General features: G+C 46.4%; 3 protein-coding genes across 3 annotated transcripts; all 3 read right to left on the minus strand.

The window, feature by feature from the left end:
- Window positions 1-849: 849 nt before the first annotated feature.
- On the minus strand, window positions 850-2,432 carry LOC120709836 (3-ketoacyl-CoA synthase 6-like). Its single transcript, XM_039995477.1, has 3 exons — window positions 2,253-2,432; window positions 1,410-2,134; window positions 850-856 (listed from the first exon to the last, which is right to left on the minus strand). The coding sequence occupies exons 1-3, from the start codon at window positions 2,430-2,432 to the stop codon at window positions 850-852; spliced, it is 912 nt and encodes a 303-aa protein (XP_039851411.1).
- A 1,023-nt stretch (window positions 2,433-3,455) lies between these two features.
- On the minus strand, window positions 3,456-10,457 carry LOC120707067 (probable RNA-dependent RNA polymerase SHL2). The gene is made up of 2 exons (XM_039991840.1): window positions 7,642-10,457; window positions 3,456-4,658 (listed from the first exon to the last, which is right to left on the minus strand). The coding sequence occupies exons 1-2, from the start codon at window positions 10,396-10,398 to the stop codon at window positions 3,789-3,791; spliced, it is 3,627 nt and encodes a 1,208-aa protein (XP_039847774.1). The 5' UTR covers window positions 10,399-10,457; the 3' UTR covers window positions 3,456-3,788.
- Window positions 10,458-13,174: 2,717 nt separating this feature from the next.
- On the minus strand, window positions 13,175-19,091 carry LOC120707068 (protoheme IX farnesyltransferase, mitochondrial-like). Its single transcript, XM_039991841.1, has 7 exons — window positions 18,695-19,091; window positions 15,785-15,914; window positions 15,389-15,526; window positions 15,128-15,261; window positions 14,355-14,480; window positions 14,137-14,240; window positions 13,175-14,066 (listed from the first exon to the last, which is right to left on the minus strand). The coding sequence occupies exons 1-7, from the start codon at window positions 18,961-18,963 to the stop codon at window positions 13,693-13,695; spliced, it is 1,275 nt and encodes a 424-aa protein (XP_039847775.1). The 5' UTR covers window positions 18,964-19,091; the 3' UTR covers window positions 13,175-13,692.
- Window positions 19,092-24,192: the final 5,101 nt, after the last annotated feature.

Raw genomic sequence — 24,192 nt, forward strand, 5'->3', positions numbered from 1 at the left:
TCTTATGCCGACCAACGGTACATAAAAATTAAATACCGACCGATCGTCGCTTGGTGCACATCTTATATTACCGACGGTTAGTTGATGAGGACTTATTGAGTTATTGCAACCAACGGTTTGTCAATAATAATCAAGTTCTAGTGATTCACGTTCTAATCTAGTGTTGTGGTATAGTGTGGGTGGTGTTAACTATTGGTACTAATGTGGGTATAGACATTAGTACTGAATGGTAACATCAATTGGTACTAATATATAGATTTTATATTGGCCGGTCTTACAAATATGTACTCCTTTGATCCCAACATATAAGACGGGGACAAATTTGGCACGGTCTTTAATAATAATATTTGACTCTTAATATCTCTTAAAATAAATATAATGTTTGTAGCAAAAAAATTATAATTATATAAAATTACATTTAAATACGAATAGAATGACATGATTGTTATAAGACAAAGTTTTTATTGTATAAGATTAATTGTAGGTCAAAGTTTTAAAAGTTTGAATTTTGAATTACGCGCACCTCGTATCCTGGGACGGTGGGATCGGAATACGTAATGTAGGAGAACCATCTAGCCACCACAAATATACCGGTCACAGCCAGAAATTTGGATATTAGTATCGGGCCAGAACTCCCGATTAGTACCGGTCGGATGCCAAGCACCGCTTAGTAGGTACTCAATGTGCTTGCATTTAGTACCGGCCAAAACGCCAGGTACTAAAATGACTCTTACTAAATTTCTTTATACCTCCCACGCTTGTGGCTTTTTTATTTTTTTTTTCTTTTCTCGTTTTCTTTCCTTTTTTCTTCCCACGGCACTAGCCATCACATATTTTAAAATTACACAATCACAATCTTACAAGAATCACAACAATCACAAGATTTCATTTCACAAGAATTCATTTAACAAATCATAAGGATCACAAGATTACACAATAATCACAAGATTTCATTTCACAAGACTACACATGAATCACAAGATCCAAATTCACAATAATTACAAGAGTTCACCGGATGAATTTCCTGCCCGCTCCGCTGCTGGAGGGCCGCGGCCCCGGCCTGCTCCGCCCCGCTCCGCCGCCGGGGGGGCCCGGCCCCTGCTCGGACGCCGGGAGGCCGCGTCCTTGGCCTGGTCCGTCTCGCTCCGCCGCCGGGGTGGCCCGGCCTCACTCGTCAGATTAGGGCGCCACAGTAATTACAGCGAGGGCGGAGCAGGCCGGGAGGCGCGGCCTCCTGGCGGTGGAGCGAGGGCGGAGCAGGCCGGGGGGCGCGGTGCCGCGGTCTCCTGGCGGCTGAGCGAGGGCGGAGTAGGCCGGAGGAGGGCCGCGGCGTGGACGCAAAAGTGCTCGAACACCCTGTGCGGATGTTTGGTTGGTAAGTCCCTACTGCCCGCCGGCTCAGGACCCACCGAGCCACGGCGGAGAGCGTGAGCACGAGCAGCTCCGAGGCCGGGAGCACACGGGGCTCGAACGCCACGATGTTCGCCTTGATCTTGTCACCGGCGACGGCAGCGAACCCTCTTTCGACCCTCGCCCCGAGGTTTCTCTTGTCGCCCTCCTCCTGGAACACACTGCGGTATGCGCTGTCCTGAGTGGCCGAGCAGGTACGCACGGCGCAACCGAGCCGGAACCGCGCGGCCGTCGCGGAGGTGGACATGAGCATCGCGGCGCCGCTCATGCGGAACAAGCAGTTGGCAGCCACCATGGAGAGACCGGCGCCCACGTAGTAGCTCGAGGAGAGGATCTCCGTCGAAACGACCAGTGCGCGCGCGCCCCGCGGCATAGCACGCAGGAGGCTCGCCGCGAGATCCACCGCGATGAGCCCCGCGCCGCACCCCATCCCTGACAGATTGACGCTCCGCACGTCGCTGCGCATGCCGTACCTGTTGACGATCATGTCCGAGAGCGCCGGATCCGGTGCGCTCACGCTGCAGCAGACGATCACCACGTCGACGTCGTCCCCCTGCCCTGCCGCGCGGCGTGGTGCTGCCTTGGCGAACAGGGCGTCCACGGCCGAGAAGATGATGAGCTCTGCCTCCTCGCGCGCCGCGCGAAGGCTCCTGTCGGGCGGGATGTAGCTGAGGGAGGGGGGCACACAGGTCTCCTCCCCGAAGCCCGACCGCTCCTGCGTGCCCTCGATGAAGGAGACGACAGCGGCAGCGCCATGAACGTGGCCAAGAGGGGGCGCGGTAGGCGGGCGCGGCGCGGAAGCAGGCGTACTCGACGAGGTACACCGGCCGAGGGCGGCGCACGAGGTACAGGGTCGCGGCGGCGACCAGGAACAGCAAGAACAGGAGCATGATGGAGCTGACTCCGGCCTCGAGGAGGACAGCGGTGGCGAGGAACGCGACGGCGGGAAGCAGGCTGCCGCCGATTGCAAGCCGGCCAGTGGCATCGATCAGGCGGCGATTGAGCTGCGCAGAAGATCCCATGGCTGCGCCTGTTGATGCAAGTCTAATCAAAGTTTGTGCTGCTAAGAGCAGGGCTTATAGCGGCGCCGACTGCCGGTGGAGAGGCGACTGCTGGTGGAGAGGCGCAAGATGATGGTGGCGACCCCCACTAGCTCAGCCAATGGGAGCGGACAGAGGGTCTCTCTGCCGGCTTGAGCAGGCGCGGAGCGAGACGCCCGCCTCCGTCTCTCTCTTGATCCACGTAAACTCCCAACCAACTTCCAGCGCATTAGTATACTTGCTAAGCAGTGGCGAGCTGAGCGTGGCAAGGGTTTTAGAGTGCGGGAGAATTTAATGGCCGTCGCCGCTTGGTGCAATAGTCGTGCTTCGTAGTGACAAATGTGCACCGACAGTGCCAAGTCGTCGCCCTTCGCTGAATCCGTTACTTTCACAAATTTTCTCCTGTCCCATGAAGATAACCAACTAAACTAGGCTTAGTTAGAGCCTTTTTGGATGGGCTAAAGTTGAGTACTAGCACTTATTGTCTCGCTAAAGTTTTTAAGTCTTGGCTAAAATTTAACTCACATATTAGCACTTCTGTTTGGATAGACTAATGCTAAAGTTTAGCACTTTGAGCAATAGCACTCGGATCCAAACACCTCTTTGCAATTAAGATACATCAACATGGCAACCCATGCTTTCACTATAGCGGAATATATTTAATGAGATGTGAGCGTGAACCCATTATTTGGGACAGAAACACGGGTAAAAAGGTACAGGTTCCTCCCAAATAGACAAAATCGAATTAACTTCAGAGGGTAACAAGGATTTTCTACCTCAGGTAGTAATGAATATCAGTTCCTCAATCTTTGATATCAAGAATTATCTGCAAACTGGAAATACGCCTGCGTTATCCCTGAATTCAGACGAACGGTAGTACTGTCACATGCGTAGCTCGCAACTCCACAATATACTGGCTTTTGGGAAACTGAAATTCAAATCAGAAAACAGAAAACAATGCTAGATCACTTTCAGGGGGGGCCTAACCTATCAATTTTCAGATAATAAACTGGAACCAGCGACACGTTACCTGATAACAATTCACATAACAGTAGTCTTCTGCTGCTGGCAGAAGCTCCACACTAGAATCACGAATGATAGTAGTCCACTACAAGTCTACAAGTGTAAGTACAACTTCAGCAGGGGCAAGGATGAATTTAACAGGGTATATACACAAACATTCCTGGTACTAAAGAGAGTTTGAACAAATCGGTAGATAAATTACGAAATCCAGGTAACAAACTGACTATGATGGACGCATGCTTTAATGGCATGGCAGAAAGGCAGAGTGGTCTTGCTTTACGACTGCAGGGAGCTTCACGCGAGCGGCTTTGCCATCTACATGCTCTCACAAATGTAGGCGGCAAGTCTGTCGACAGGTCTTTGGCTGTTAGCTTTCACTTCTCCTCGGCACCTTATCTTTATGCGCGCCAAATAATCCACCGCGATCCATGCAAAGCTAAGTCTCGCCGGCATTTTCTCGCAGTCCGGCCCAAGCATTTCCCTTGACTTCAGGACCCATTTGGGGTGATAGGTAACCTGGTACCATGCAGAGGCCTTCATCTCATATACCCTATTTTTCTCATCATCAGATATCTCAGTTTGGTCGGTCTCAATGCTTTCAAAAGTACTCCGGAGCTCCTTGCGGAGAGCGGAGTATGCATTCTTCAACCTCTCCTTTATATCCCCCTGCTTCCTGCTACTGTATTTGGGAAGTGACCATATGTGCTCCGTCACAAGCTCTGCTTCAGTACGCACACCATATTGACTGAGCAGTGCGTTTAGCTGCGCTTCATAAGAGCACTTGCACTGCCAGGCACTTGAGAGAAAATCTGTCGCACCAGGAACTTCAATATCTGTGTCATAAGGCAGATCATTTAAAGTGCAAGTTTCTTCTGGAACCAGATCGCCATTGGAGGCTTCTTGGATTGACCGATAAAGCCTTCCAAGGATCTTATCTGATTTATAGGTGATTGCTTCATCCTTCTGCATGAAGTCAGGATATAATTTTGGTCGAAGGGATGGTGGCATTGACACGATTTTCCCCGTCTTGGGGAAGTCCACAGCAGTTGCTGCTAGTTCCGCCAATTGAATGCACTTCTCATCCATTGCTCCATACTCACTTGTGTCAGCATGAACAACATGAGCATTGCTTATTGGACCAAGTTTCTCATTTACCATGTTCTTCAAGAAGAAATCAACTATATCCTGTTAAAAGTACAAGAGCTTATTAATAAAATGTGTTAATACGAAATATTTATCAACAACCAAAGTTCAAGCAATTTGCAAAAAACAGGTGAAACAAAGATGCACTTTATAATTTTTGTATATTAGCTATATGTATCGGATCAAATGGATAATAAGCCTTCGCCAATGTTATTTTTCAAAAGAGAAGAGAAAGATCTAACAGATGAGATGAAAAAAAAAATGTGCCAATTAGGGTGTTCTGTAAGCGAACATAAGCCACGAACAAATGGTTAGGAGCTCTTTGTAGGAAAGGTAGGATGCGTATAATGTGGTCGATATATTGCTTGAGCTTCTTGGGCGGTATATATAGGAGTACACGGCTTGGAGGGCAAGTAGCCTCTCCTAGAGATAAGGAAGGTTATTCCGGGATTACAATCAATCCTAAACTAACAATATCCGGAGTTGCCTAATATACTCTAACATCCCCCCGCAGTCGTAGCGGTAGCAACACGAACGGTCAGACTGAACAATGGAGACGTATCCCCCCTGCAGTCGGAACGCCGGTGCGAAAGCTTTGACTGGAGACTCATGCAGATGATAGCCCTTTAGTGCCGTAGTAGCCGAAGTCGAGGTGGACGTGGTCGAAGCCGTGGAGGGGGCGCGGGTCGAAGCGTCGTCGAGGTGCTCGAGTACGCAAACTCAGCAGCTTCTTGCCGAAGACAGCAACAGGACGGTGCAGCGGATGACGAAGGTAGACGGCGCGGTTTGCGACTTAGGTCACGCTCAGGACAGGGATGGCGACGGCTCAGGTTGCAGCAAGTGTCGCGCTCAGATCAGGGGTGGCGACGACGTCTTCCTTCAGGAACATCGGCGGCGATGTCCGCGCGAGAAAGGCTGGAGGCGCGGAGGCGGATCGAGCGCCTGCTTGACGAAGACCGGCAGCGAGTGGCGCCACCGCCTGAAAAAGGCGACGACACCGATAGGGTGGCTTGATCACGAACGTCGTCGCTGCAGCCTGGAAGGCGCAGCAACAACCTCGTCCTTCGGGAGGGTCGACGATGAACGGCGACGAACGGCAGGGCGACGCAAACCGATCTTAGATCGGAAAAAAAATAGCAGCAGCATCAAGGCGAACCTGCGGGTACAATCTCGGGTGCACCAAGTGATGCCCTCCCAAAGCTTATCCTCATCCGCCTGTTGGCCAGAGGGCAAAGGAAGGAAGGGGCAGGAGCAGCCCGAGCGGCTCCTCTGCTCCGGCCGCGCAGCAGCCCGACGACCCCCCAGAAGCCGGAGCCGCGACCTTGCGGACGGCGGCATGGCGTTGAGGGAGGAGGGGAAGCAGGCTCGCGGCGGCGCGTTGGAGAGGACCGGTGATGGAGGGCGGCGGCAGCGCTGCGGCCCGGCGTGGACGTCGATTGGCGATGCGGCGGCCCGCCTACCCCGATGGTGCAGTGGCCTGGCGTCCCCGCGGTGGTCCTCCGTAGCCACGCACTCGCGCTCATGGCAGCGGTGCGGCGGCGCTGGTAGGAGTCGAGGCTTGATGCGCGGGAGGGGCGGGCGGATCCGGATGCGGAGCCGAGGGGGACGACGACGCGGAGGCGTGCAGGCCCAGTGGCGCCCCCATGGCGATGTGGTACCCGACGGGGACGTCGAGCGGTGCTGCCATGGGGCGGCCAGGGAAGAGGTAGGTCCTTCTGTTGCTGGTTGACGGCGGCGGCGGCGCGGATCAGAGGGATCCGCGGCGCATCCTACGAGGGTGCTGCCCCCGGCGGAGATTGATCTCCCCGGGGGCGGCGCGGGATGCAGCGGAAGCGGCGGCGGCTAGGTCAGGATCTAAAACCTAGGCGTTTGATACCATGTAGGAAAGGTAGGATGCGTATAATGTGGTCGATATATTGCTTGAGCTTCTTGGGCGGTATATATAGGAGTACATGGCTTGGAGGGCAAGTAGCCTCTCCTAGAGATAAGGAAGGTTATCCCGGGATTACAATCAATCCTAAACTAACCATATCCGGAGTTGCCTAATATACTCTAACACTCTTGACTTGTTGCTGGCAACAGGGCTTGCACCAAATTATGCCAATGTGGTATCCATCTAAAACTGCTATACCAGTAAATTGGTAAGTTAAATGTTTGATTGTACTATATAGCTATACTCATCCAAGAATCAAATAAAATAATATCGAAATCTAGCTGAACATAATAGGCTTGCAGGCTCCATGATCTGGATCTTCAGAATTTATCTAGCCTTTAGCCACTACCTAAAACATAGAAAACAGTAAGCACTCCCGCCAGTCAAAAACAAGTGACTTTTTGCAACCAAACTATTTTAACTTGGACCAACTATATTGCTGTGAATGTAGATTGTCAAATGAAAATGTATACATATGTCACTTTTTGTAAATGACATGTATGAAGTTCCTGCAGATTACACAGGTATCCTGTGCTATATTAGAAATAAACTTTAGAGCTATGTGTAAAGTGCATTAACTAGAACAATTGTTACAGTACAAATAACATGTTTGATCTTGCATAATGCATATTAAGACAATAATTACAGAGCATACAAACAATTAACTATCTATTGTCCTGTACAAGAGAGTTGGTCAGTGAAAACTGAAAAGCTGATATCTAAGAAATGATGGTAGCTGACTGGGTCCATAAACAAATGTAGGTAAATCTATAGTCATCTGATAATCAAATGGCAGACAATATAACCAAATAAAAATATAGCTCAAAAACTCTAGGATTTCCCATGCCACTCAACACTCAACAAAAGCATGGAATTAGTAGAAAGGAATAAAATCTCTGGTTCAGGGTGGAAACTATGGTACAACTCCAATGATTATTTATGCTCAAGTTCCTTGCTTCAGTAGCTACAGAAGGGTTTGTTTTACAATGACCACTAACATGTCAAGCAGAAATCATTTATGGGAAGACATCCAAATATTGAACAAATATATGAGGGAAGAAATGCCTAAATGGCAGGAATAGTTGAACTAACATGTTGAACTACTTGACGTGGCAGCTGTTTTGCTTCGGCTGGGGTGTAGTCCATAGGGTTCCAGCTCTTTTTGCCTGGCGGTATAAGCTTTTCATCCCATGTCACAAAGTAGAGATCCCCATCAAGATCACTCCCAGATGCTTCATTGGCATGTGGCCTCTCACCTTTCCTTGGGAAGACCAAGCAATCAACAAGATGATGCAGTTCAGGCACATCAACAGCTTCAAGGATCCGGACATCCCCTGGATGAAGGCATGGGTTCTTCGCCATTACAACAGTACCCACAATTGTCTCTGCATTTTTGTTTGCTGAGGAAAATCTTGGTCCATGCTTCACCAGACAATTATTGAGCGATGGAGATGAGGCCCGAATGAAGCATTGCCCTTGTTCAAGGATCCCAAGTTCATCAAGGCAGCCCATCAACCACCTTCCCTTTGGCACAAAAATCCTTGTTTTCTCCAAAAGACCCAATAGCTGTGAAGACCTTATAGCCAATAGCATTGCTTTCAGGTGTGGTTCAGTTCCAGGAGAAAAGCCAGCACTCAGCATCAGTGCCGCGGTGTTTCCTTGATCAGCACAAGAGGTGGTTACAACATCAAAAGCAACATCAGTGTCTGACAAAATATTGTTGAGATTACATAGCATCGCTTCCTGCATTTGTGAAAAGATAGCATCCGAGACATTCAAGGAAGACAGTAATGTGATAATCTGACGATTTAAGAATCCTGGCTGGAACTTTGTCCATGAGACCACCTCTAACACAGTGTGGGCAGACTCAAACTTGCGCATGCTTGTCCTCAGGGAAAGTCGTATCCCATCATTTTCTCCTTGCCAGACAGCTATAACACCCTTGAAGCCTGCATACCTAATCTGGTAAGCGGATGGGGGGTTATCTGTTAGTTGAAGTGTCTTAGCGACTTCCATTGCAAGATCTGGCGTAATCTTGCCAATTCCATCAGAGAAAATATACCCATTGTGTTCAACTTCCTCAAGACACTCATCAACCTCATGTGGCTGCATCACTACTGTTGCATATGTAGATGAGAAGCACTGCCCCATCCGAGCAGCATGCTTTGCTACATTCTTACTAGTGAACCGCCCCATCCATGTTCTTATACTTTCCACTGTTCTTGTTCTGTCCTCTGCGAAGAACCAAGCCGACCTGTCCCTCAGCTGGTTCGATGAGAATGCAAGAAATGAGTACTTCCTGCCACACATGTGAAAACCCTCAGTCAGAAATGTTTTAACGCGCTTGTACACTGTTGTCTTATGTGGGATCGACTTTGACATCAAATCCTTGACAATTTGCGCTGCAGAGAAGTGTAGCACATTACTGTTCAGTTGTTGCATCCCCTCATCCATAAAAGTTACCCTCAAGAACCTATCAGCCACTTCACGATAATGCCGGATAACGCGGTTAGAGCGTTCTACTTCTGGTGGCAGACAATAAGCCCTGGTGGGTGTTATCACCAGCCTCCTCACCTCTGAATTTTCATCTCCAATCTTTTTGCGAAGAAGTTTCGGGTTCCTGGCAACCCTATCCTGCAGATTCTTCAGCCTCCTACATGCATCAAACACTGGACATTTGTCCCCCCAAAATTCCCTCAATGCAGCCAAGTTCACCTCATCCTCCCTTTTCTGGAGCAAACCAAAGAATTCAGGCGTGAGCTGGTGTTGATTTATCACTCCCTTGTGCACCAACGCATTCACGAGGAACAGCACCGGAAACTTGAGCCCCTCCGCGTGCTGCACGCAGAAGAATAGGTCCTGCATTCGCTCCCCATACTCGGGCTCATCACGCACTGTGAGCCCCCGCCTTGAACCCCACCCACCACGGCACTCAATGATTTCCACCCTCCTCTCCTTCATGTACGCCAGGGCGCGTTCCATCTTTGGCCAGAACCGCCTGGAGAATGTGAGCCTGTACACTCCGCACCGCCCGATTGCGCCGCTGGGGGTGATATCGGTGGTCCGTATCCACGGGTCGTCATCGTCGAGAAGGTCGAACGGCACAGATTCGTAGATGTCATCATCAGCCGTGCGGTAGTAGACTTGGGGCGTGGAGCACAGCCGGAGCAGCAGCGAGCTGTCGAGCTGGAACACCCTGACCTCTGCAACGTCGCGGACGGGGAATTCGAGCTTGACGTCGCAGCGCATGACCACGGCGGCCTGGGGGTACTCCGGGTACGCGAAGGCGGTGTCGCGGGTGAAGACGAAGCGGCAGGACCCGTCGAAGGGGTCGACGGAGAACTCGAGCCCGGCGTCCGGCCCGCGCCAGGCGGCGATGAAGGCGTCGGGGGCCGTGAGATCCCCGACCTCGAGCCGCGAGTCGGTGAAGCGGAATGGCGTGACGCTGCGGCGGCGGGAGGCGCGGAGGGAGCTATCCGGGGCGGAGGCGGCGCGGAGGGGCTTCCGGGAGAGGATGAGCTCCGACCGGCCCGCGGCGTCGGCGGCGCGGCGCGCGGCCTCCGGACGCGCGAAGTGGACGAATGCGTGCGGGGGCACGCGGTCGTAATGCAGCGGCTGCCCCGCGGCGGGGGCGACAGCGGGGAGGAGGAAGTCGGGGTAGGCGTCCGGCGGCGTGCAGGAGGTCTTGACGCGGCAGCGCCAGACCTGGCCCACCTCGGTCTCGAGAAAGTCGGCGAGGTCTCGCGCCTTCACGGTGGCGTCGAAGCCGCCCAGGCTGACCTGCGTGATCACCAGGTCACCCGCGCGCGGCGCCGGGGACGGAGCGGCCGCGCCCCGCAGCGATGCCATGGTGGTCCGCGGCGGGGTTGGGTGGGCGCCGGAGGGGAATAATTTGTTTTGGGTTTTTTTGGGGGATTGGTTTAGTTTTAATGAATCTGAAGGGTTTAACCGTTTGGGGGACGGATGGGTGCAAACGCGAAGCGTGTGTTGGTCAGTCAATTGGGTGCAGGGTTCACCTTACCGAAGGTAAAGCGATTTCCGCCAATTAGCGGTATCGGTAAACCGGCGGTAAATCGCCAAAAACCTCTAGAAACCGCTCGAAATGACAATTCAAATTCAAAAAATCGATCACCGTTGTTTACCGACCGGTAATCGATGTTTACCGACCGGTAACCGTCAGTTTTAACCGGTAAACACCGTATGACTTTGGAAAATTAAAAATTTTGGCAGCATTTCACCGTAATTTTGTTAATATCATTACTGATGGTATATATCAAACAATTATATAACATTTACACATACATAGAATAGAAGTTCATATCCATAAAAATAGAAATTCACATCCATAGTCCATATAAATAATCACAACAATAGTTCATGCAAATCATCACAACCATAGTCCATACAAGTCATCACAATCATAGTCCATACAAATCATCACAACCGTAGTCCTTACAAACCATCATCGTCAATATACATAATACATAGTAGTTCACACGATACATACCACATGGAGTTTATTCTTCAGTCTCATCATGTTGATATGAGCTATTGCCATAGGCTCCATAGGCCCCATATGCGCCATAGGCACCATATGTCGCATATCCTTGAGCCTGCGTATTGAACGTGATGAAATTTTGATGAAAAAATAAAAATAATATAAACTAGTTGCTAAACCGCCATTTACCTGCACATTGTAAGCATCTTGCATCCGAATACCGCTCGGTATTAGCGGATCCCGCTCTGGGACGGCCACACCGGCACCTCTACCGACACTGTACCGCCGGTAATCGACGCCCTACCGCCGAAAACCACCGATTTACCGACGTTTACCGGCGCCCGCGACAGGCAGGCGGCCGCGCGAGCGATTCCCGCTCCTACCGCCCGGCTTCCGTCGCTTTACCAGCGATAAACATCGCCTTGAAGCCGAAATCTACGGGGAGCGCCTGGAAATCGCCGGAGCTCAGGCGAAAGGGGTGAAGGGGGAGGGGAAAGTGACTCACGGGTTAGATGGGGTGTCGGTGGTGTAGTAAAAAAAGCTAATGGGTTAACGGGTTAACGGGTCTTAACGGGTTCCGAATGTTTTTTTGTTTTTTTCGGTGCCCAAATGGTCAAATATTTGAACATGTTCTATATCAGAATGATGTATGTGATCTCTACTTTCTTACCATATTTTTGCGTAATTTATTTCAAAATTTTTTGAAAATTTTAAATTTTGGCGAAATTTTTCAAAATTTACCGCCGATTTGCATTACCGCCTATTACCGATATCGGTAAAAATCGGCGGTAACCGCCGGTTACCGATCGGTAAGGAAAACACTGATTGGGTGTAGTTGCCTCTTTGGGAAGATTGAACAGAGGCGTCAATCTCAATGTTTATTTTAGTGTTTCATACTATTAAATTTGATATCACATCATCAATTTTATTGATATAACGAGGACAGATAGTGTGAGTTTCGTAGGATGAAAGAGGAGTTTTATTCGTATAAAACTTAGCTGGCATAATCACTATGAAACTTTGCACTCGTATCTTTTCTACTGAAGTTAATGCATGTGCAGAGAAAAGAGGAGGAAAAGGTGGATTGCATTATAGGCATTGATCATAGTAGCTGTGATCTTGGAATAGGCAAAGTTTAAAAGACGTGTTAATTCCAAAGTTTGATAAATCTGTTGTTTCACCTACGCATCTTTAGTGGAAGGGTTGTGGTTCAGCCCGCTGCCAGTTGAATAAACACCAGCGTGGAGAGTATTTAATGCAGCAATACTAGCAGCAATGAGTGGCACAGCACATGTAGCAAATAAAGAGCGAGTGCAGCCGAAGCATAGCGAGTGGGAATTGCATGCGCGTGCATCCGCCTGCTTCAACTGGGACTTCATGAGCCGCACGCTCCACACTCTCTCCTTTTCTCTATCCGCCGGTGGTGATTTTTTCTAGCGAGCTGCATGCTCCACACTCTCTCCTTTTCTCTATCCGCAAGTGGTGATTTTTTCTAGCATGGTTGTACTTTCCGCGCCGCCAGCAATCTATAATACTTGCTATTATTGTAGTCCAGATCATTTTACGCACCTCCCCTCGTGCTAGAACCCTAACCTCTAATATCAACATAAACCTTACAGCTAACCATCAAGTGTGGATATCTCTAGCTTTACACATAGGTTTTTTTTTGGGTGGAAGCTCTTCACATAGTTGGGAAAAAGTGCAACCTTGTGGGCGTGGGCGGTACAATATTTCTAATCAACATTTTTCTAGAATAACAACTCCTTGGAAGTTTCAACCTGCACGTACATAGTAACAATCATTTTTCATATATATAAATAGTAGTGGGACGTGAAAGCATGTATCCAAAGTAAGAATCTCGATCCTTAATTATTTTTTTATTTGTTCACTCTACGCACTGTCCATAGGTTTATTAGTTGTAGACCCAAATTCTAACTTAGAGCGAATTATTTAAACATTAAGGACAGTATAGTATACTTGATTCACTGCTGATTCTATAAAATAATTCTCCTAAATGAACTAAAGATTATGAGTATAATATACTTTATTTTATATTGAATATGTTAAATGATTCTCTAAAACAAACAATTGGACTGAGCTAGAAAAGAATAGCTTCACCAAATTCGCTTCAGACATAGACACTCTGTTAGAATTGAACCTAGAAGAGAATTACTTTCAGTTACAAAATCACTTACTTCATAGAATCACTTCATTTATAAAATAAGAAAATGTAGCTTCACCAAACTTATCCTAAGACGACAGGAATGCCGCCTTGTGAAACTCAAAATTCAAAGAGAGTTTCCGACACTTGCATAGTTCTACACCATCAATATGTGCCGTGAACATGAAGGCCACCAGCAGTTTGCATGAAACTTCACTGCGCGTTATTAATGTCAACCAAATTTGACAAAAGAAGAATCCTGTACGTCAGCGCAACCGTGTTGCTCGAGGCATCAGAAAGAGGATCAACAGCACTTTTTTACATTCAGATGGACCGCAAAGAGCTCACCCCGCAAAAGAATTATCCTATAATTTCAACGAGACCAAGGATCCCCTTGGCGGCAAAAAATTCATGTATGAAACCAAAAGTGCATGAACATATTGCTCCGGCAGCCCACTGATGCAGGAAGAACGGGAGAAGGTTTTCATGACTCGTATATGGGTACTGGTAAGAAAGGGAATGGAGCCACAGAAGCATAAGCAACTGGAGGGCGTGATTGCCCACGAGAAGGTTTCCTGTCTTCGTACTTCTGTCTCGCTCTTTGGTCATCCTGCAGATCAGCCCCGTAAAGAACTCCATCCAGTTCACTTTTCTCAGTCAGATTGTGCACCTTTTGTTCATTAGGCAGCCGATGTAATAGAAGTCCAGCCATGAAAGCAGGGAGATACAGCAGGCTTCCATAGAACATTCTCCTTGCAGTTTTCGGGCTTGGTTCCAACACAAACGATAGAGCTCCAATGGTAAGGCCCATCGTTAGTAGTGATGCTTCAAGACCGAACCACTCAGATGAGAGGCCCCCTGCATTAGTCTCATATATAAGATCTAAAATTGCAATTAAAACTAGAAAATTAATATGATTAATACTCACAGTTGTATGCAAACAATCCCAAAGGTAACATGTACAGGCAATTTCTGAGCGATACCCACGCAGTTTTTTTACCAGAAGGGTCAGCAAAAGAAAACATACGGTACCTGCATCAAGCAGACAGTTACATGCATGGAACAAATAGTGACCAGAGTTTTCATCTAAACTAGAGACTCTTCACAGATAAATCTGCTAGTAATGAACAGAGACAAGTGAATTACCCTCCAGCAAGGTAATCATCGCGACATAAGTATGCAAGCGCCATAAAATGGGGTATTTGCCAATAGTACAATGCAGCAGGGAGAACCATAGCATTTAGTGACAATTCAGTAGAAGCTGCTGCCCATCTGTACAGAGGAAGACACAGTAAATGATCACATCTTGTAAAAGATGTAGATAGCTTTATTAACACATTCAACAGATAAAATAGGAGCACAAAAATATATATCGGCAAAATACTCTATAGCAAGAATTGGCCAATGTTACACACTAGAAGTTTTCCACAGACCTTCTACAAGATCTAATGTAGAGTGCAAGGCATCATGGAGGGGTGGATATTGATCACTATTGATCCAAAGAGTGATCAAGATCACAGTTTTGTACAGACCTTTTTACAGTCATTATCACTTGGGATATCGAACTTAATGCAGCCACAATATGCAGCTTGTCAAATAAGAGATAATTGATTCTCAAGAGAGCATAATATCAAATGCAGCTCTTAATTTCACTCTACCTCTGTGCAGCCCAGCCCATAACCCAAGGCTCCAAGCACTCCAGAGAAACTAGTTCAGCTATTAGGGGTCGTGTCTCATCCAGTTACAAGTTAGTTTCAAGTTCAAAATTTAACCGCCTACAGAAAGAACCTTTCCTTGACCAAGTACAGTGAATTATACATGCTTCTTCGATGCAGAAAATATATTCAGTGGCATTAATATAAATAGATATTTAAACTGTACTTGAGAATACCAGCAAACAGGTTCAGTACGTAACATACCCCAGAAGTGGTGGGATAGCACCAACAACTGCTCCTACCCATGTATTAACTGGGTGTATTTGCTTCAGTGGGGTATATACAAATGCGTACAGAACAAGATTAGAAGCTGCAAGCCCAGCTGCCAAGCCATTAGCCTGCACAAACCTTGCCAAATTTTGCATGTTTAGTTCAAGTGTCAGCTTTCTATCAACTTATGCAGCTGAGCATTTTCGAAAGAAAGTACACATTTGCATGTATAAAATGCTAAGAGAAAGCAAGAACCTTCCAGGCCAATAAAGCTGTTCCTGCAGCTCCAACGCTCGTAGCCCACATGGCAGCATGTGCAGGACTAATGCGACCTGATGGCAGGGGCCGCCGCATTGTCCTTTTCATTTTAGCATCATTTTTTATCTCGAACACCTGAAAGTAGGTGTGAATGATTAGAGAGAATCCTGAGTTGTGCTGGCAGTTAAAGCAACTACAAAAAGTTCACTCTCTCCACTCTCTAGACACTAACAACAATATTAAGCAGAGCTATTCATATGGTGTAAATGTGTGGGAAAGAGGATACATTAATAAATCTAATATTTGCTGCAGGATCATGAACAAATAAAGATTTAAATAAATCCTAATGCAATCAATATTGTTTTACAATGCCAAAATGTAAGAAACATGTACCTGGTTGAGGGTATTTGCAGATGCCGCAACCATCATTGTACCAGCGCAAGTGCAACAAAGTCCAGCAATGTCCACGACATTGCCACTACCAAGCACATAGCCAGCCCCAGAAGTTGCCACAACAAGAGCACTAAATACCATAAAATTTTGGATGGGTTATTAGATAAAAGAAGTGCAAGGAAAGGAGAAATTTCTACTTCAGTCATCAGCTATAAGTAATCCCACATGAACAACTAAATTGAATTCAGAATCACAAGATTGTCTAAACCTATTATAAGTGAGGTACTACAGTACTACCATGGTTCTTAAGGCATCGCCTAGGCGACCACTAGGTGTCGGGGCGCGCTGGGGTCCAAGGCATCCCTGTTGCCTAGCCAGGATGGTCTATGGCGTCCGCCTCAGGTGGAAGGCGTCCCCGTGTTCTCTGGGTGTCCTGGAGGATGAGGCCGCCGCCACACACGAGTGTCACATGGGAAATCACGGTACGGAGCACAGAAGTGAAATTGAGGGGCAGGTGGGAGGGAAATCGACACGGGGCCACGAAATCGAACACGACATGCAAGTATACCTGGCCAATCTAGGCACAATAGGGGGAGGGAGGGAGGGAGGGAGAAGCAGAGAAGAGAAAGGGAAGAAGAGGAGGCGGGATGGAACCTGGAACTCACGGCAGCGGATCCTCAATGATCCCGCCCATCTCCGCCTATCCACATACATGACACGACGCCCCACGTCTCCGTCAATCTACGACTGTGACCCGGTACATCTACTCCGTTCCTCAATCCCATTCGAACCTGCCTCTCCGCTGGTCGCAGTCCTGCGTGGCCCCACCGGTCCACAACATGCGACACATGCCTCTAGTCTTCGGTCTCCAACAACATTTGTGTCACCCCCGTTCCCTCTGCTTCCTAGGTAACTATTCACCTATTCATTTCCCGGTCTTGTGCTTGGATCAGCCAAATTACCTCTGCTATCTGCCATCTTCCCTCTCGTCTCCTGCTTTCTCTGCTCTACTCTTCTCCTTGTGCTTGGCTGTGCCCTGCTCAGCAATTATAAAACCATGTGCTCTTGTTCTTTGCACACTGCAGCCACAAGGCCACAATGGAGAGAGCATCTTTCTGTGGCAGGCGAGTATGACCCCAAGATTGATCCAAAACAAAGAATCAAAGACCAGCAAACTCGAAATATCCAGACTGGGAGCGTGGCTATTCGGAAGACCTTATGAAGCAAGATAAGGTGACATGTAAGCTGTGCAACAAGAGGATTGCAGGAGGAATTAAAAGGTTTAAGAAACATCTAACTGGTGGAAATGGAGATGTGCTTCTATGTTCAATGGTTGGCACTGAGGTAAGGAAAAAGATGGCAGAATACTTGGATGCCAACAATAATGCTGAGGAGGATGGAGAGCAAGATGAAGATGAAGATGAGTTTGATGATTGAAACTGAGAGCTGAGAGTTGAGAGATTTCAGAATTATGCATCAGCTTTTGCCTTATGCAATACTCATGCATGTGCTACTAAATTCTTCTGTCATAGTATATTTGGGATATGTCTATGGTGTCGGCTAGGCATTTTGAGGGTGCGGGTCGCCACATGTCACCTGAACACCTTAAGAACCATGACTACATACAGATACACTATGTACAGATATTAGGTGAACCAACAATTCTTTCACAAGAAAAAAGGTGGTAAACTGAAAATTTTGATACCCAGTTCATAGCAAGTTAAAATTGAAAATCCAATTGTATGTTAATGTCCCAAGGACTTCAATGTCCCATGAAATGGCAAATCCTCAAAGTTTCCAGGAAAAAATTGTGAATGACCATATTTCTTAGAAAAACACCAAAATGAGGCTAGTTATGCATAAAGGTCTGGACAGAACATGGACTATCACAGTTGCGCTTTCATTGAGTTTTAATTTGCAGTCCTAATCCAACTTATATAATCAAACATGATAGCTAGCTAGTTCAAAACATGGACAAAGACAAGTCTGCTGCGATTGAATTTTGAACCACTGTCTCAATCCCATTTATACACTATAACCAGAGAAGAGTGTCTAATGTTCTAACAGTAGTGGCCAGATCCAGAGAAACAATGTTACAGAAGGTTTCATTATTCATTTCAAGATTCAAGATTCAAGATTCAAACATAGCAGAGGCAGAGGTTAGGTAGTGCAATCTGCATGCTAATAGGCAGAAATTAAATTTAGCATCTTGCTCACGTACAATTAAAAATGGAAGGAATGTCTACCACAAATGTAAGAAGTGTCTTTTTTCCTGAAGTTCCACATACTTAGAATACGTTAAAGCCTGATATGCTTCGGGGAAAGGCATCACAATAGTTAAGTTTGAATAGCCAGCATCACCCACAGGTCGCAGCAGAATTCTCACTTAGAAACTAGTTGTGTAAACTTACTGTATGGATTCTACATGGCATATGCATGAATACATATAAGGTTTTGCTCAATTGTATAAACCAAAACTGTGCAAGACATGTCAAAGATCAATGTTAATTCAAAAAAAGTGCATACAAAATTCAAGGTTCTACATTTTCTTAGAATCCAACATAAGTACCAAAGCATATATACCCTTACTCTAATATGAATATGATTGGATTTGAAGCACCAAGGTAACATTCCCAAGGAACAAAATCGAAAGTCACATTGCCGAACTTGTGATCCTTAATCTTCTACAGTTGCATAGGGCATCGGACCAGGTCTGCTCAACAAAAGGAGTTGTAGAACTGGTACAACCAAATTGCATCGAGGGCAACAAAACCTATTTAAGGCACCACTATGCCCAGTGACAACTCTAGTTACATGAAACGAAGGCGTGTGTTCTCAATTTATTTCGGATGCTATTTCCAAAAAACATTACAATAGATCCATGGGGAACAGGAAAAGCAAATCGCGCACCTGAGGCGAGCTTTGGAGAGCTCCCAGTAGCACCTCCCGTAGTGATGTAGCGCGTTGGAAACGGATCCCGCCTGCTGGGAGACTGATACGGCCGCCGCCGCCGCTTCTTCAACGACGTTGTTCGCTGCGGCGGCGGAGGGTGCGGAGGAGGAGGCACGCGCCGAGGCGATAGGAGTGAGCGACGTGGCTGGGTGGTGGATGGGGTCGGGGATGAGGCGCGAGCGGAGAGCCCTCGCGGCGGAGGCGGCGATGGCGCCGCCCCTCCACATGGTGGCCGCGGGCGGCGGCGCAGGCGGCGACGACGATGCCCGGTTGCCGGTGGGAATGGGGAGATACGGCGTGTGTCCAGGTCGTGATGGGTGAGCTGGGGATAGAAAGGCCAGGAGAGAAATGGCCATATGAGATGGGCCGGGCCCAACTTCAACTCACCTAGGTCGCGCATTAAATTAGGCCCTTCACGTGTTTCACTTCGTCAATTGTGGGTGATAGGTGGAGCCGCCTCTAGGGGCGCTGTTGGAGATCACTCCCGTTACTGCGATTTGATTGGTCCTAGAGCGGGGTCGAGGGCGCTGGTTTTTGTTAGGGCAGCTTTAATGGTGCCGTTAAACTTACTATAAGGATAACACGTAGGAAAGAGAGAAGAGGAGAAAGAACGCGCTCTCGCTACGGCTGATGAGGGCTGATAGCACATGTTCTCACGTGGAGTGGGCCCCACGGTGGAACGGACGAGTCGACGATGCAATGTAAGGCTGAGGTGGAGTTGCGGCCACAGCGCATGGGAGGTCCCGACGTGGCGGCGCCGCGGTGGAGAGGTCGCCGGTAGGGCTATTCGGCCCAGCGGCGTGATGCAACAGCTCGGAGAAGGAGGCTTGTTGATGCTGGATGAGGCGGAGCGGCGAGGCCACGCGACCGTGAAAGGCCCTTATTTTGATTTTGAAATTGAGTGACAATTTAGATGGATTAATAAATATTTATGTTGAGATTGAGATACATGAGTGATTAGTCCACATAAAAACACTAGTATGAGCAACATGTGCTATTATGGAGAAATAATTTAATGTTGATGCTATGCTCATATAGTGTGATGAAAGAACTCATTGCATATGAGACATGACATGGAGACTTATGGTTAGATGGAGAAGATCAAGACAAGACTTTGCGTCGATGGACCAGTTGCAAGTGTGAATGGCAACTTGGAGGCATTGAAGCGACAAACTGCTTGTGACGGGGAAGCTTGAGTAAAGACTTGGCGCTGATGGACCAAAGCAATGGTGAAAAGCAAGTTATGTTTAGATTGATAAACCAATAAAGTTACGTGATGATATGAAATGGATCATATCATTCAAGGAAGATCAAGTCAAGAGTTGACTCATGATGATTATCAAAATGCTTGATGGTGGTTGGTGCTTGTGTAGCATCAACATTTGAGAAGATGAAATGGAATGTGCAAAGCAAATGTATGACTTATAGGGCATTTCATTTCACCAGTCGTTGGTATGTAGAGAAATTTATGACCGAATTTAGGATAGATGGTCGTACTATCAAGATGGGGAAACTTGTTTCATATCGATCATCTAGTGTCATTTGAGCGATCTAACTTTGCATACGTTGCTAGGATCGAGCAGCATTAAAAATATTACAAAAATGTTTTGAAAATGCTAACTAAGACTGAAAGGTATTGATCATCTATGGAAGATCATTTGGAGTTGGCATGCTTTGCAAAAAAGGGGGGGTTTGTTGTGCTTCTAACTATGGGTTGGATCTTAGAATGGAATTCTAGGTTGATCCATTGTGTTTTGAATTCTTTATTCAATTGGGTTGTGTAGTCCTCTAAACAAGCTTTTCATAGAGTCCAAGATCACCTAATTTGGTTGATGGGGTTAAAAATTGTGAGCGTTTTGCTGATGGTCAGTTTTGCTGGAAATAGACCAGCGCACCGTCCGCTACTGGGGGGCGGACGGTCTGTCGGTTTCTGGTTTGAACACGAACAGAACCGTTCTGGACTTTGGGTGACGTCCCAAGTTGTATGGCGGACGGTCCGTCCCTTGAGAGCGGACGATCTGCAAGTCACTTCCAGTTTTAGTCAGAAATATTTTTGTTTCTGGGCGTTCAGGGTTTTGAACAGCGGACTGTCCGTCCCTAGGTGGCAGATGGTCCGCCCGGGGCTCTAACGGTCGACTCTGACACGCAATAATTGTAGTTCTAGCCCTTGGGTTTGAATTGCGGACAGTCCGGTTTCTCTGAGGCGGGTAGTCTGTGAAAGCTCTGTTTTTATGGAATTTGAGTGTAACGGCTAGTTTGGGGTCTTCCTCTAGAAATAGAGGTGGCGGCCGACCTTTTCGTGTGTTGAGCACCTTGGGAACTTGGTGTCCTTGTGTGAGAGTGCTTGAGAGCCTTCCAACTCATTTGTGATTAGAGCAAATCCTGTCCACTAAGTGAGAGAGCGATTCTAGTGCGTTGCATTGAGAAATTGCAAGAGTTTTACACTAGGTGATCGAGTTGCAAGCTCGTAGTGCTTGTTGCTCTTGGAGGTTGACACCTCCTAGACGGCTCGGTGGTGGTGGTGTCTCTGTGAAGTTTGCAAGAAGATTGTGCAAGGCTCCGAGGGCATGATTGTGAGGGGTATTGTGCTCATCTCGCGGGAGCAAGAGCAACTCTAGTTGAGCAAGACTCGAAGAGTAAGAAGTGGTCCGGCCGGATTATGTGCTAGAGCTCGGTGTGAGCACTCCATGTAGGAGAGAATGACTTGAGATTCACCACTAGCAAGAGGATCGGCGGCAACCTTGAAATTTATCTCAATGGGGACTAGCTTGGTGGCAATCAAGTAAACTTCGGGATAAAATCGTCATGTCAAAATTTGTCTTACCGTTGGTTTGCATCCCCGATACATAAGTTTGTTTTTACTTACTCATATTTTGTGTTTGTGTAGTTGCTCTTGTAATTAGTTAACTAGTGTAGCTTGCTAGTTTTCTTCCTTGCTTGTGTAGCTTAAAAGTAACTCCCTAGTAGTCTTGTTAGTCACTTTGCTTAGTTTGTGTAGCTAAGTAATTTGATCTCTCTAATTTGGCTTGTGCACTCTTGAGAACTACTAATTGTGCTTAGTTTTTGTGTCCTTTGCATACTAGTATGTGCAGGGGCTTTCCGGTTGTTTGAGTTCTAGTTGCATAGTCTTGTGTGACCTTGCAAAGTAGATTTGTGTGGGTGAGCTCTACCTAGACCGATATCTTAGTTACTCAATTAGAATCTTTTTGTAAGGTGCAAGTTTTAGATTAAGAGGTGTAGTCTTGGCTAGACTGATTAGTTTAATGTCACATTTATTTCGGTTAGCCGGCAACGTTTTAAGTTTTAGAAAAGGACTTTTCACCCTCCCTCTAGTCTGCCATCTCAACTCTACAAGTGGTATCTGAGTTTAGGTCTCTTATTTGTGGTCTTAACCGATCCGAGAGGATGGCGACTTATGGGCTAGAAGTTGAGTGTCCACACATTTTTTATGCAACTCACTTTGCACGGTGAAAAAATTAGGTGGTATGCAATTTTAAGTTTATTTGCCCTCAAATGTGGTGGGTGGTAAATGTAGATTTTTCTCATGTGTTGAATAAAAAAAATCTAACTCAAGTAAAAAAATGCCTAGATCTAGACATCTAAGCTACTAACATCATGTTTAGATCTTTGCATGATTGCATATTTGGTGAGATTAAGGACATGAAAACTGCTCATGAAGTTTGGAGTTATTTCAAATGAGAAATATGGGGCGGCCTCCGAAGATGGTAATGATTTAAGTGCTGTAAATGATGAATCTACTCCAACCTCACTTGACGATCAAATTGGTTCACGTATGGATGATATTGCTACTATAGGCTCATCTTCATCACTATATTGTTTCATGTCACAAGATGACACAAAGATATTAAACTATAATGTGATTGATCTTGATACATATGATGAGCTCTTGAGTAGATTTGCTAGCATGATCAAATTATTTGAGAAAGAGTTAGCTAAAACATCTAAATTGGAAAAAAACTCTTTTTCTCAAAGACACATGTGAACAACAAATGCTTGTACTTCATATCATGAGTTGTTCTTCTACTTCATATTATAAATTATTCATATGAGAAATTAAAATTGACTCATGAGGAGCTTAGTGTTTCTTATAAGAATTTGATATAAAATCATGCTTTACTCACTAACAAGTTTTTTAATGAAAAAATTAAAATAAGTGAGAGCTCATCAAGCCTTTTCCATATAAGTCCTGTTCACACTTGTTGTAAAGATAATCTGCTTTTTTGTTCCATTGAATAGATAATACAAATTAATTATATCAATTTATTATATATTGAGTACCAAATCCTGTTATAATGTTGCTACTTTTGGAGTATAGTGAACTAAATGGACATCAATAAGACATAGGTCACATGATCGTGTACTTTTTTCCATAGTTATGGCCATGTTTGGTTACAAGTCACATCACAATTTCAAAAAAAAAACAAATGTCCGCATGGAGTACTAAATGAAATCTATTTGCAAAACCTTTTCAGGGATGAGTGTAACTTTTCGAGACGAATCTAATGACTCAAGTTTCATCATGATTGGCTACAGTGATGCTACAGTGACCGCGCTCAATTATTCACTAATCGTACGGTCAAAGGCCTCATCAGTTAGAGTAACTGCTACAGTACCATAGTTGTGGAGGTAATTTTGTAATTAGACTTTATTTAATACTCTTAATTGTTGGTCAAAGTACCAAAAAGTTTCCATCAAAACTTTTTCACACATCAACCAAACACGGCCTATAATTGACCTGACTCCGCATCATCACGTTGACCCCACTTCACTACTTTTTAGGAGCCGATCATTGTGGCTCCATTGCACACTCTCAATTAAACTGAAAGAAAGACTCGCCGGCCGGTGTTGTTGGTTTGGTGTGAGGACACATCCAAACTGCAAATTGAATACTTAATTAATGAAATAAGATGCGATTCCTCTCCGACTCCACTCTCCAAAAAAGCATTCTACTAGCTCCAGCCACTTCCTTCGTCTTAGGCTACTGGAGAGCCTTGTCCTCCGCTCCATCCACCAGACCACCACCATGGTCCTCCAAATATACCTTGCTCAAGGTAACCTCTCTCTCTCTCTCCCTCTCTCTCTCTCTCTGAATTTCTCATCCTTGCTCTTCTAATCAGCACAAGGGCTCAGTATCTATTCATAATATTAGCAAGGTCGCCCGTGTCCTCCGACTGGGCGATGGGCCAAAATAATTCTTACAGTTCAAATTCTGTTTTGGAATCTTTGGTTCATTCGAACATATACCCAGTTGCAGAGAGAATTAGCTAGGAAGCATCGGCATACTGGGGAACTCTTCGACAGGTAGAACAATTTGCACATCGTCATGAAATGGGCAGGGTCTTACCTAACAGAAAATGAAAGCAGGAATAATTCAAGTTGGCTTTCTCACTAAATTTACCTACAGATCTAGGAATCGCCCCTTCATTGCTCATCAG

This window comes from Panicum virgatum, chromosome 5K (genome assembly GCF_016808335.1).
Source record: "Panicum virgatum strain AP13 chromosome 5K, P.virgatum_v5, whole genome shotgun sequence".
Taxonomy (NCBI): domain Eukaryota; kingdom Viridiplantae; phylum Streptophyta; class Magnoliopsida; order Poales; family Poaceae; genus Panicum; species Panicum virgatum.

What these genes read in the sequence shown, in the direction of transcription:
- LOC120709836 (XM_039995477.1), bottom strand. Translation starts at nt 2,432, where the DNA reads ATGGGATCTTCTGCGCAGCTCAATCGCCGCCTGATCGATGCCACTGGC. An exon ending in CCGCCGCGACCCTGTACCTC is followed by an intron (nt 2,135 to 2,252) that starts GTGCGCCGCCCT and finishes TCCTTCATCGAG; the next exon opens with GGCACGCAGGAGCGGTCGGG.
- LOC120707067 (XM_039991840.1), bottom strand. Translation starts at nt 10,398, where the DNA reads ATGGCATCGCTGCGGGGCGCGGCCGCTCCGTCCCCGGCGCCGCGCGCG. An exon ending in CACGTCAAGTAGTTCAACAT is followed by an intron (nt 4,659 to 7,641) that starts GTTAGTTCAACT and finishes TACTTTTAACAG; the next exon opens with GATATAGTTGATTTCTTCTT.
- LOC120707068 (XM_039991841.1), bottom strand. Translation starts at nt 18,963, where the DNA reads ATGTGGAGGGGCGGCGCCATCGCCGCCTCCGCCGCGAGGGCTCTCCGC. An exon ending in CTCTCCAAAGCTCGCCTCAG is followed by an intron (nt 15,915 to 18,694) that starts GTGCGCGATTTG and finishes TATGGTATTTAG; the next exon opens with TGCTCTTGTTGTGGCAACTT. An exon ending in GATGATTACCTTGCTGGAGG is followed by an intron (nt 14,241 to 14,354) that starts GTAATTCACTTG and finishes TGCTTGATGCAG; the next exon opens with GTACCGTATGTTTTCTTTTG.